At 39.4% G+C, this 12,778-nt stretch overlaps 1 protein-coding gene across 1 annotated transcript in view; it reads right to left on the bottom strand.

The window, feature by feature from the left end:
• Positions 1 to 4,707: 4,707 nt before the first annotated feature.
• The window catches only part of Cmpk1 (cytidine/uridine monophosphate kinase 1), a 31,244-nt gene continuing 23,173 nt past the window's right edge, over positions 4,708 to 12,778 (bottom strand). The window contains exons 3-6 of the mRNA XM_085686441.2: positions 9,473 to 9,625; positions 8,201 to 8,277; positions 7,888 to 7,984; positions 4,708 to 6,935 (exon numbers count right to left, since the gene is read on the bottom strand). Of these exons, the coding sequence (XP_085542567.1) occupies positions 6,894 to 6,935; positions 7,888 to 7,984; positions 8,201 to 8,277; positions 9,473 to 9,625 (369 nt within the window). The 3' untranslated portion in view covers positions 4,708 to 6,893. The remainder of the gene's footprint in view (positions 6,936 to 7,887; positions 7,985 to 8,200; positions 8,278 to 9,472; positions 9,626 to 12,778) is intronic.

Genomic DNA, 12,778 nt, shown 5'->3' with positions numbered 1-12,778 from the left:
TGTGTGTGTGTGTGTACAGCACAACTAAGTAAGACTGTTATTTGTTTTTTGAGAGTTTCACTGTAGCCTTAGCTAGCTTCAAACTCACAGAGATCCACCTACCTCTGTCCTCTTCCCTGAGTTCTGGTATTAAAGTCATGCATTACCATGTCCAGCATAATATGAAAGGGAGAGAGGGAGGGAGCCAGGCATGGTAGCTCAGGTTTATAATCCCAGCATTCAGAAGGTAGAGGTAGAAGGATCAGAATTTGAGGGACAAAATCAATGATACATTGGAATTTGAGGCTGGTTTAGACTACAAAAGACCCTGTCACTCAATCAACCAGCCAATGGGAAAAGATGGAAGAATAAGAGGGAAGCTGGGCAGTATGTAGAGGAGAAGACTCAAGGTGAATGTATCAGTTGTACCTCAGTTCCAAACCCCCAACTGCCCACTTGTAAAGTTCATTAGGTAGTTTACTTGAACTTCTGGGCCTTGCTTTAATTGTCCTTGCAAAAGAAAAATGACTCCAAAGTGCCTCAGAACTGCTAGAAAAACAAAATAAGACCATGGAAGTAAAAGCCAGACAGCATTAAAAGCAGACTGGCTGGCTGTGGCAGCTCACACTTGTAAACCCAGAACTCAGGAGGTTGAGGCAGGAAAGAGGACTGCAGCACATTGGGGTCACCTAGGATGCACAGTGAGTTCCAGGCTAGCCTGGACTACAAAATGAGAGCTCGTCTAGGAAGAAAAACCAAGGGAGAGTGACTCAATGGATAAGGGAGTTACATGAGGATGGAGTCAGAGCCCCAGAACCTATGTCAAAGTCAGGAATGGTGACTGCCTACCCTCTCAGCACTCAGGAGGCAGAGACGAGATCCCTGCGGCAAGCCCCAGGTTCAGCAGGAGCTGACTGAGAAAAATCCATTGGCTTTCCACTTTCACAAGCATATATACAAGTGTACAAGCATCCTCATATATATGAACCCCCTCGCATATGAATACGTCTAAGACATCCATACATATGCAGAAAAAGCATTTTCAAAAGTGTGGTTAAGAAACCACTGGACCTTAGTGTGTCTGGTAAGTTTGTAGGGACTGGGTATAGCTGTTGGTTGTATCTTTTTTTCAACAGCCTTCTTTGTTTTGTTTTGTTTTGTTTTTTTTAATGAATAGCAGACCAGTTTTTGTACACATGAAAATTTTGGTGCTGTTACCATCCTTTGGAAACAAGCCTCGGAATCAACACCCCTGAAAACTGGCCTGTGAGTGACCAGCTAGCTGAAACTAAGAGGGCATACTCTTGTGTGAACGTTATTAGACTGTGTGTATATAGTTCTATGTGGTCACATAAGACAATGGTTTAGCTCTCAGTAACTACTTTGAGTCAAATTCATAAATATCCATAAAATCACTCAAAACATGAAGAGAAATGAAGACAGACGGTGTTAAGATGAAGTACATTCCTGAAGCGGTTTTTGTCACTAAACAGCCAGGAAAGGGGTAGGAACGTGGTCTACAAGCATTTGGGGGACAGAACAAGAAGTGGTGTCTGATGAGTGATGCTGAGAGGACAAACCAGCCCCAGCAAGGACCATAATGTAAGTACAGTGGAATAAAATTTTACTCTCCTTGCCCCCAGATTTTGTATTTTTCCATTAGTAAGCAGCAGCAGACAAGCCCATACCTGGTATTCACCTTCCTTTCTGAAAGAGCACTTATCGAACCTAAGTAAAGGCTCTAAGCGGAGGAAGAGATACACTCTGCTCAATCGTGCTGGACACTGTGTACGCCACATTCAGACACTATTTGAGGTAGCTGGCTTTATTGTTCAGGCTTGCTGTATTGTCCTCCTGGACGCGTATGATCCTTTCCTCTTGCCTGAGTCTCCAATATAACCAGGATGATAGGCACCTGACTATATATACCCAGCTGTTTTAACCCGGTCATTTTATTATTTAGTTCTTGTGGTGCTGGAAATTGAACCCAGGACCTTGCTCATGCTAAATAAATGCTCTATTACAGAGCTACACCCTGAGGTCAACAACTTAGTCATCCTAAAGTCAAAGTACTCTCTCCCAATCTAAAAGCTAGCCATCTAAACTTTTTTACCTTCCACATAATGTAAAGAATGTGTCCATTTAGACTGCCATTCCAAATGAGGGCAATGACAGTATTTGCTGTGCTTTTGATAGAGAGCAAGCGGCTTGACATCATGAGGCCACTTTGGTACTGTCTTACCAATATCAAGTTCTACCAAGTTCTAAGAGCTTGTAAAATGCTTCTTTATAAAGCCTATAAACAGCTCATGGGAGCCAGGGCATGTAGCTTTGTGCCTTTTAAAGCACTTATTGAACTTAGCCAATAGCTTTGCCCTCTGGCCCTGGAAGTCCTCAGAGTCAGGCAGTTGGCAGGCTACTTCAGCTGCATCCTCACAGGAATCCAAGAGTTTAGAACTCCCAACACAACTTAATGAAGGAGTTTTCTTGGAAGCGCATCTTAAATTCGGGAGTTAGGAGTGATGGCGTACCTCTTTTATCCCAGCACTTAATTGGTAGGCAGAGGCGGGCAGGTACTGTGAAATCAAGGCCAGTCAAGGCTACATAGTGAGACATTGTATATAAAAAAAAAAAAAAAATTACTGTATGAGTACTTCCAAAGCTCAGAAACATGATTTTAAGAAAGATAATTCTTAACTAGGCAGTGGTGGCACACGCCTTTAATCCCAGCACTGAGGAGGCAGAAGCAGGCAGATCTGAGTTTAAAATCAGTGTGGTCGGGCTGGAGAGATGGCTCAGTGGTTAAGAGCATTGCCTGCTCTTCCAAAGGTCCTGAGTTCAATTCCCAGCAACCACATGGTGGCTCACAACCATCTGTAATGAGGTCTGGTGCCCTCTCTGACCTTCAGGCATACACACAGACAGAATATTGTATACATAATAAATAAATAAATATTTAAAAAAAAAAAAAAAAAATAAAATAAAATCAGTGTGGTCTACAGAGCAAGTTCCAGAACAGTCAGGGCTACAAGGAAACCCTGTCTCAAACAACCAAAATATATATTTTTATTTATGCATGTGTATGTATCTGAGAGTCTGTGCATTTACAGGGTGGTGTGTGTGTGTGTACACACGCCTGCTCACACATGGAGGCCCAAAGAGGAAACTAGATCCCTCAGAGCTGGAATCACATTTGCAGAACGCTGGGATCCAAACTTGTGCTCATTTCAGTAAGTGCTCTTAATTGACGCTGTTCATGAGCACACTAAAGGCTAGAATATGATACTGTATTTGGTGATCTACCAAGAAAGACCTCTTTGAAGACAGACTCTGTAACATGAAGGGGGGCTTCTTGTTTGCTGGGGTTTTTGTCTCGCCCGGCCCCCCAGCTGTTCAGTCCCAGAGAAAAATCACACAAAGATTTTTATAGGTTATAAAGCTGATTGGCCCATTAGGTCAGGCTACTTATTAGCTAATGCTCACATCTTGATTAACCCATTTTTCTGATCTATGTTAGCCATGTGGCTCAGTACCTTTTTCAGTGGGGCAGCTCACATCCTGCTGCGTTGGTGATCTGGGCAGGAGTGGGAAGAATCAGCTTCCTCCTTCCCAGAAGTCTCCTGCTCTCCTTGCATCATTTCCACTTCCTGTCTGGTTTTCCCACCTACACCTCCTGCCTGGCCAATCAGCGTTTATTTAAAACATGATTGACAGAATACAGACAATTCTCCTGCACCAAGACTCAACAAAAGTGGGTTTTTGCTCTGAGGGGTCTGGTAGACAAGGGTCTGCAAAAGCCTGAGCTGGTGCCTAGAGCTAGAATGGTTAACCCTAGTATAAAATTCAACTTGAATTTTCCTATCTCCCAACAAGAAAAAATGGTGAAACACAGGGTTTGGAGAACACCCAGATTATTATATCAACATACAATGGCACCTATACCTACACACTGGCTTCAAGGATGAGAAAGAAAGGGACGGGGGATTAGAACTATTGTTTTTCTTCCTCTTTGGCACATAAGCTTCCTTTTTACTAAAAATAAATTATTAGAATTAAGGAATATTTGATTTAGCTGAAGATACGGGCTATTAGGATACCTGAACTAAGTAACAATAACTGAACCAGTGTGGTGGTATAGACCTATGATCCCAGCACAGAAGAGGCTAAAGCAGGAGGGGGGTGAGTTTGATATCAGCCTGGCTATACAGCTGAAATTCTGTCTCACAGGAGACAATAAAAAAAGGTAGAAATTAATAGAAGACATCTGAACACCTACATCAGTGTTCTAGACAGAAAACCAGGAGGCAAAGAATTTGCTGGTAGCACAATGGCTTGTGTCATTAGTACCCATTTGAAGGTGACGACCCAAATCTTCAAGGAAGGGGTGCTAACCTATGGTCTAATCTTTCAATCACCATTACCTTCAGTTACTTCTTCAATGAAAGCAAATACTAAAATGATAACATAGCCAGTCTACAAAAAGCCCACATTCCAAGAGACAAGCAAGAAATGCTTCCCACAGGTGGTGAAACACGTTCCATGTGCTCTGCCCAGATCAGCTATTGAAGTAATGGGATACTGTTTCATGTTCAGTTTAAGTCCAGATACCCAAACACAAGGCAGAGCAGAAAATTCTGCCCTGAACTCTGCTTCTGCTGTGTGGTGGCTCACATGTCATACTATCTCATCTTCAATACCCTTAAGAGGACAGAAATCAGGACCAGCAAAGACAGCAAAGGCATCAGCACATTTATTGTGATTATTAAATAATTCATATACACTCAACACTAATACACGGAAATAACATTAACTTTTAAGATACAGCAATGCTCAAAGTAAGGTCCTTCAAGAATCACAAAAGCTTCTTAGTACTGTGTCTTTAATAAATGGAATGACTATACTAGCAATGTCAGATGTATCTCAATCAACTCCAAAACTCAATACTGTGAACATGTTTTCTATTTAAAAAGCAAACAAAAAAAGTACTCATAATTTAGAAATGTGTTTTTTGGTTCATTTGCAAATGCCAGGGAGATATTTGATAAAGGAAAACACCTAGTCCCCTCAAAACCCCAAAAGGGTGTTCTCGTGGTCATCAGTAAGAATAGTTACATTCCCAGCTGACAGATTTCTTCTCTAGCATGAACAGGAAGTCTCACAAGTCTGTACCCTCACCTCATTTCATAGCTGTGTGATTAACCAACAAAGCCTCTCCTTTACTGGGTTAAAATACTAGACACACACTATAATCACCCAAGAGCCAAGGCAGACCCAATGTCAGTTGTGGTGGGCAATCACTATTGTATAGTATGTACTGTATGGAGGGATACTTTGTTTTCTAATGACAAGTATGTTGAAATTGGTCTCATTAATAAGTGAATTTTGTAAGACACATAGCAATGTATTATAAAAAAATTGTTTACATGTTCCTACTCTTCCCGATAAATTTAAATATAAAATCTAATTATGCAAAGTCTGTGTTCTATTTAACCCTGTGTACCAAATAACGTAAATGCTGAAGATGAGGAACATTTGAAGAAATCTCTCTATAGAGAACCTTAGATACAGGGCTGGAGAGACGTGAAGAGATGGCTCACTCAGAGCAAGTGCAGAACATCTGCTACTCTTGCAGAGGATCAAGGTTGGTCCCAGCATCCACATGGCAGCTCACAACTTTCTGTAACTCTAATGGCAGGGAATCCAATACCTTCTGACTTTTATAGGCACCAGGCATACACATGGTACATAAACATTCATAAACATAATTTTAAAAAAAGAAGAACTTTAGGTATCACTCAGTTTTAGGGATAGACAGGACAAAAAAAGAAAAAGAAAACAAATTTTTAATTTTTTAAAGAAAGAAAATCATTCAGACTCTCAGACTTTATTGAACAAAGCAGGCAGGAAAGGAATCAAACATTTATAAGATATATTTATTATTTTTCTGACCAAAGTGCAATGATTTTTAAAATCTTTTTTTAAAACAAATAACCATGAAACAATGTATTCCAGAAAATAAAATACAAATGGGAATTTTAACTATTAGATTGCTTTTCCTAATTTATTCTAACTTTGTATTTAGTCTAAGAAACAAAACAAAAAAACCCTGAAGTATTATTAAAATAAGAATGAATCATATCAACATAAACTAGCACATGCATGTCGGGGTCTGCTACTAAGAACCGTGTTAACATCAATTAAGTGATGACTAGTCCTATGTCACAGAGCATAGGAACACAAGTCATTTCCCTGCCCCATAGATTATGTCAGAAGAAAGCTGGCAATCTTGTCAGGCTCTGAAGCCCCGTCCCGACTCAAACCTTGAAAGCAAAGACTATGCCCTGTCATACAACTTTGCATACGCTGTAATAAATCAATGCCTAAGTTTTAACTTTTGACAGAAAATGGTCAGTCATTTGATAAATACTAGAACATTGCTAAGGAATCCATTTTGTGAGTTCGTTTACTAAATATCTTGTGCAAGAACTGACTAGACATAAAGTTCCTTTAAATTTGGTCCACAGATTCACTTAACAGGTTGGAAATCTTAAATGTGCAGCAAAAGAATTTCCAAATCCTAACACGGTGCAATTACAAAAGGGATATACATGCATACTAAACAATTTTGCTCACAGAAGGCACAAACAGAAAAGGGACAGTCTTGTAACACAAACAACAACTAGCTGAAACCCTTCTTCATTTGGTGAGCACCATAATGCCTAAGATGATCAAACCTGAATTTACTGTGTACTGTGACCACAAATTAAAAATAACACATAATTTGTCTTACTATATATTTCTAGACATTAATTGAGATGTAATTTTGAAAGATTAAAATTGCCTTAAAAGGGGGCTGTGATAGCAGCTATAAAGCAATATTCAAGCATGATTTAAAGATATTTTTTCACGGTTAGTTAGCCTTCTTTGTCAAAAATCTTCACAACTTCACCAAAAACCTATAAAGGAAAAACACAATTTTAAAAGCAGATATTGTTAAAAACACTGTAGAGCATATGTGAGATCCTGGGTTCAATTCCCAACATCAAAATTAAAAGTAAAACAAACTACACATAAAAGATTGTACAGCTAAGTTCCTGTTAAAAACATCAATTTTATATTAATTTTAAACATTATAATTTCTTAATCTATTTCACTTTATCAATAATACAAATGAAGCACACAAAATTATGAACATGTTGCCTTCAATTTTATTAATGTTTTCTAGACAAAATGCACTTCTTGATGGGCTGTTAGTAAAATGTAAACTCAAGGGGCTAATCTCATTTTTGACTTTAAAACTCTAAGTCCTCTCATGTGCTGCCTCACCACTGTAGGAAGTGCCAATGGGTGAACTACTCAATGACCCTGCCTCTGGGCCTTGCTTTTCTGTCCCTTGATTACAAGAGGAAGAAGATGGAGAGGATCAGCTGGAGGGAGAGTAGATGAACTCAGAAGCACTAGGGATACCTGCAGACAGATTCACAGACATGGAAGTACGAGCATGAAGTATAAGCAAGACAGAGGCCAGAGTCCTGGGAGCCCTGTACCTCTGAAGCTCTATGTTCTGGAACAGAGAATAGCTGGGCCCTTGGCTACGACATGCCAGCTGTGCTACAGATCTGAACAACAAACAAGATATAATTCAGTGTACTGAAAATACCAACCTTCCACTGAGGAAAGAGGTTTGGAATTAATAAACCACCCACTTCTTCTAAAAGAAACAGGTCTGAAGTTGTAAAACCCATTTTAGACTTTTAAAAATGAAATGGGGGGAAAAAAACAAAAACAAAACAAAACCCAAAATCAAAAAAACAACCAATTTCAAAGTTTGCCTCAAATGTCTCTCACCTACCCCATGACCACACTTCTCACTTTTGTGTGCTACGAAGGCAAGCTTGGTACACTTACTTCATCAACAGACCTAGAAGCATCTATTTTCTTGACTTTCCCCATTTCTTCATATAAGTCAATAATTGGTTTTGTTGACTGAAGATACGTCTGAATTCTGCAAATGAAATATATGTTTCAAGATTGTAGGTAATTTGTCCTCCCTCTTCCACATTACAGAAGGTAATGACAAAGTCTGACTCAAATACTTTTCTTTTTACAAGCCACTGTGCCTATACAAGCTTGATGTTCTTTCCTGGACAAGAGAACGGGAATTTCATCTGTCACCCAATGCCTATACCAGGACTGAGGTAGAATAAAACCTGCAAAGTACCTCTTTTCCAGGCTCTCTCTGTTGTCGTCACTTCTACCACTGCTTTTTCCCCTTTCAAGACATCGTTCAATACAGATCTAAAAAGAGACAGAAGTAAAAAATTATGTTTAAAAAAAACTCAAAAGGAAATATTTTGAAGAGACTAAAACAAAACAGAAAAAAATCCTACATTAAACTCAATGTGTCTAACTCATTAATCAACATGCAAATCTTTTAAATTTAAACATGTGGTTCAATTTATATAAACTAGGTTAAATAAGTACAGATCATAATAAGGATTCATTCATGACTCAGTTTTTCCTGTGTATTTTTTTTTCAAACTGCAATGAAAAGAAGCTCTGTGTGGGTGTGGCTTCATCTCGGACATATTATTAACTCATTAGGTATGAATTACGTTCCTCAAACTTTGTGTCATTTTTGGTTACTTTATAATAACTCCATAAATATCCAAATATTTGAGTCAACACATTTGAATAAAGCATCTCTTGTTAATCGTGAATAAACATTCCTTAGTTATAAAGCTGTGGTGACATTCTAAAGTTAACTTTGAAGGATAAGTGAAAACATATTTTTAAGAGTTGGGAGAAGAGAGTTACATTTTAAAACAACTCAAAGCCTGTGGCAAGTCTTTACCAGAGGCACATGTACAATCCAACCTAAGAATAGCCAACTTCCTTCAAGGCACTACTTCAGATTCAGACTGTTGGCATTAATTTAATGAAATTTATAGCATAGTGGTTGTTAAACAGAGTCAAGCTTTTTAATTAAATGGTTCTGAGAAATTTACTTACTCAGAGGTCTATCTGGGTATGCTACTAGAAGTGTTGGAGGTGGGGGAAGGATGTGTTCTTACTATTTCCAAGTAATTTTATCCTTAGAAGATAAATTCTCCTACATTTCTTTAAAATAGTAGGCTTCTCCACTTTTCCAGATATGTATCTTCTAGTAAACAATACACTGTTCCAAGTAGTGCAAACTTCAGCTTCATTACTTGACATTACTGTGTATGTCAATGCTTACTAAAACAAAAGTCAACTTAACTCTTACTATATTGAAAATAGAACAAGCCTTAGGGTCACAAAGCAGCCAATGCCAATAGCCCTCAATAGTCTATTAGCAAGAAGTGCTGCTCTGCCCACCCAATCTATTCACTTACTAAATATATATACTGCTGCCAATAGAAAATGTAAATGAAAAAACATCAATGTTTTTCTCTAACCGCTGATCATCTATAGCTTGAAGCCCATGTGGGCAGATGAAGATGTTTATTACCTCATTATTACAGTCAAAAAACAGAACAAAAGATACATCTGCCTTCCCATCCATGGTCTTGTTCCAACCTTGAAGGTTATCTTGATTTCTTGGAAATCCATCAATCAAGAATTTATTCTTCTGAGCATTGGCAGCCATTGTTTGGTCCATTTCCTAAAGAAAAAAGACTTAGGCTCAATACTGTATCACCAAACGACAATCTCTTAAGCAGCACAGTGGACACAGGACTATTTGCTATTATTCCTAAGACACAAGAGTGGAAGGTACATAGTGAAACAGACTAGACAGAAATGAGCCTACTTCTTAACATGGTTGCCTCAGCTGGCAAGACTATAGGCATGTGTTCCCCTATTCTCACCACCTCCCCCTCTGCAGCTTCCGTACCTTATGAAACATATCCTATAGTGTACATGTTGATTGTCCTCTGAAGGTTCATGTGTTTGCTAAAAGCTTGATCTTTAGGAGAGTGGCCTCACAGATCATTAGAAATACATTTCTTTTTTTTTTAATTTTCAACTCAGTTTGTCACCAGATATTTTTTATCTTAGTGAGCCACAGTGGTTTTGTTTGTTGTTTTTGTTAAGATTTATTTTATTTTATGTATATGAATGTTCTATCAACTTTATGCCAGAAGAGGGCAACAGATTCCACTATAGATGGTTGTGAGTCACCATGTGGCTGCTGGGAATTGAACTCAGGACCTCTAGAAGAGCAGTCAGTGCTCTTAACCACTGAGCTATCTCTCCAGCCCCTGGGGAATAAATTTCTAAAGAGGACTGTGGGATCCTGGCCCTTTTATCTCCTTACTTCCTGGCCAAGAGGTAAGCAGTCTGCTTCACCATGTACATCACTGCCATCTAGCACCAATACCAGGAGGTGGAACCCATGTGTCTACCTAAGTAGAATGATGGTACAGTGACAGCTGATCAGCACAGTGAATAACACCTTCTCATGCAAATTACCAACCCAGAGTTTTGCTCCAGCATCTAGCGATCCCGTGCTGCCCTCGTGTTTCCCTCTCTAAATCACTAAATCACTGTGCTGTAGGAGGTAGGTGCAGGCAAGGACTCACTATGTAACTTGGGCTGGTTTCCAACTTGAAATCTTCCTGTCTTGGTCTCTCAAGAGCTAGGGCTATGGGTGTGCACCACCACCCACTGCTGAAAGCACACTGCTTTTATAGGAGCTCAAATCCACTATACTTCAGATCTAACAGCTAGAAGCTGGGAAAGCACACTATTACTGTGCAATATACCCAGTCCCCCCCCCCTTTTTTTTTTACTTTTTTGATTGTTTGTTTTGAGACAGGGTCCCAATTAATTCTCCAAGTTGGCTTTCAACTTATTTGGTAGCTCAGGTCAGCCTTGACTGAAATTCCTCTGGCTTTGGCTTCCTGAGCACAGGCCTGTGTTACCAGGCCTGCCTGGTTGTTAACTTTATTTAGGATTTAATATTTAAAAAAAAAAATCTGGCTAGGTGTGGTAATGCATGCCTTTAATCCCAGCACTTGGGAGGCAGAGACAGGCAGATCTATGAGTTTGAGACCAGCCTGGTTTATATAGAGTTCCAAAAAAGTCAGTACTATATAAACAAACAAAGTTAATAATAAAAAGAAAAACTCAAACTAATTTTATCTAAATGGAATTGGTTGCACCCAAACACAGATGCACAAGATGTAATACATTCAGAAAGACTGCAAAAACACTTTCACTATCCTTTCCCAAAGCCTGAACTTATGCAGAATATGGGAGTAACACGAATAGGAGATATAATCTCTAAACTGTTTAAATCCTTGGCACCTCCGCTCACCAGATGCACACCTCTGACAAGTTTTAGAGGGTCCTTTATAAAGTCCAAAGCAAACTGACTGACATGCATTGCTCTCCAGGCGCCAAGTTTCCTTGTTCCACAAGAACATTGCCAGGACCCATTTTTTCTAAGAGTTAGCTTTATCTCAGAATCTAAGCTGCTCTAATTTCACAAAACTTTTGCAGCGTTAAGTTCCTGGTACAGCATTTCTACCCCAATTATGATAGAAGGTCTCTGGAGAAGCCACATCAAACATGTTCCCTTAGTATACATTCATTTGAGATCTACTATCAGAGTGAGGTCACTGCCCTGGAGAGTTCATAGTCTACTGGGTAACAACTACATATTATAACCTGCGAAGTCCTAGGACAACAAAGGATGTTCTTAAAATAAGAAATACAAAGTGCCTAGAGACTATGAGAAAACTTGACCAAAGAGCTGGCAGTGGAGTTGTTTCCTAAACAGTAAAGCAGCATGCCAACAGCGATCACTTAGATAGCTGGAAGCAGGGATATAAAGGTAGGGAATGAGAAAGCATGACAGCTTTGATGAAGCTGAAGCAAGCTGGTATAAATGAATCTTAGGGCATGTATAGAGAGTGGTGGGAGATAAGATGGAAAGGAAAGAGGGTTAAAAGGCTCAAGTGATGGTAGAGATAGACAGGAGATGAACAGAGTGGATGAGAGAGCCTCACACTAAAGAGCTGGGTAGTTAACCCAACCAATAGCCAAGACAGGAAATGCTAAATGATGTTTCTTTACATCATACTTTAAATGACACAGTTAACCTCTGGCATGACTTTAACACATATTATGAGAAGTTTAGATAGAGGCCTGATAGAAACATACCTGAAACCTAGCGCGTTTATGCGCGCCGTAGAGTTCACCAGCATTGGCACAGTGGAAACATAAGGCATAGTTTAAAATAACCCAGCAAGGAATATATGAAATGAGAGTTGAAGAGAACCAAACTCTAAGAAGCATAGTGATTTAGAAAACTTGCAAAAGAGGGGAAAAAAATCAAAAGACTGAAAACAGCAGCTCCTGCAGTAGGAAGAGAATGAACAGATGATGTTACAAGAAATGGGTAGAGGGCTGGAGAGATGGCTCAGTGGTTAAAGAGCATTGCCTGCTCTTCCAAAGGTCCTGAGTTCAATTCCCTGCAACCACATGGTGGCTCACAACCATCTGTAATGAGGTCTGGTGCCCTCTTCTGGCCTGCAGACATACACATAGACAGAATATTGTATACTAAATAAATAAACAAACAAACAAATATGAAAAAAAAGGAAACGGGTAGAATTAGTTTCAAAGAGACCTGCTTTGTTTTTCAAGACAGAGTTTCTCTGTGTAGTCCTGGCTGTCCTGGGACTCTCTTTGTAGACCAGGGTGGCCTCAAACTCAGAGATCCACCTGCTTCTGCCTCCCTTATGCTGGCATTAAAGGCATGAGTCATCACTCCCAGCTCGAAAGAGACATTTATTAATTAAGATTTAAA

Source organism: Myodes glareolus, chromosome 3, assembly GCF_982192425.1.
Source record: "Myodes glareolus chromosome 3, mMyoGla1.1, whole genome shotgun sequence".
In the NCBI taxonomy this organism is placed as follows: Eukaryota; Metazoa; Chordata; class Mammalia; order Rodentia; family Cricetidae; genus Myodes; species Myodes glareolus.
The sequence above is the reverse complement of the archived record's forward strand: the minus strand, read 5'-3'. Positions and strand labels throughout refer to the sequence as shown.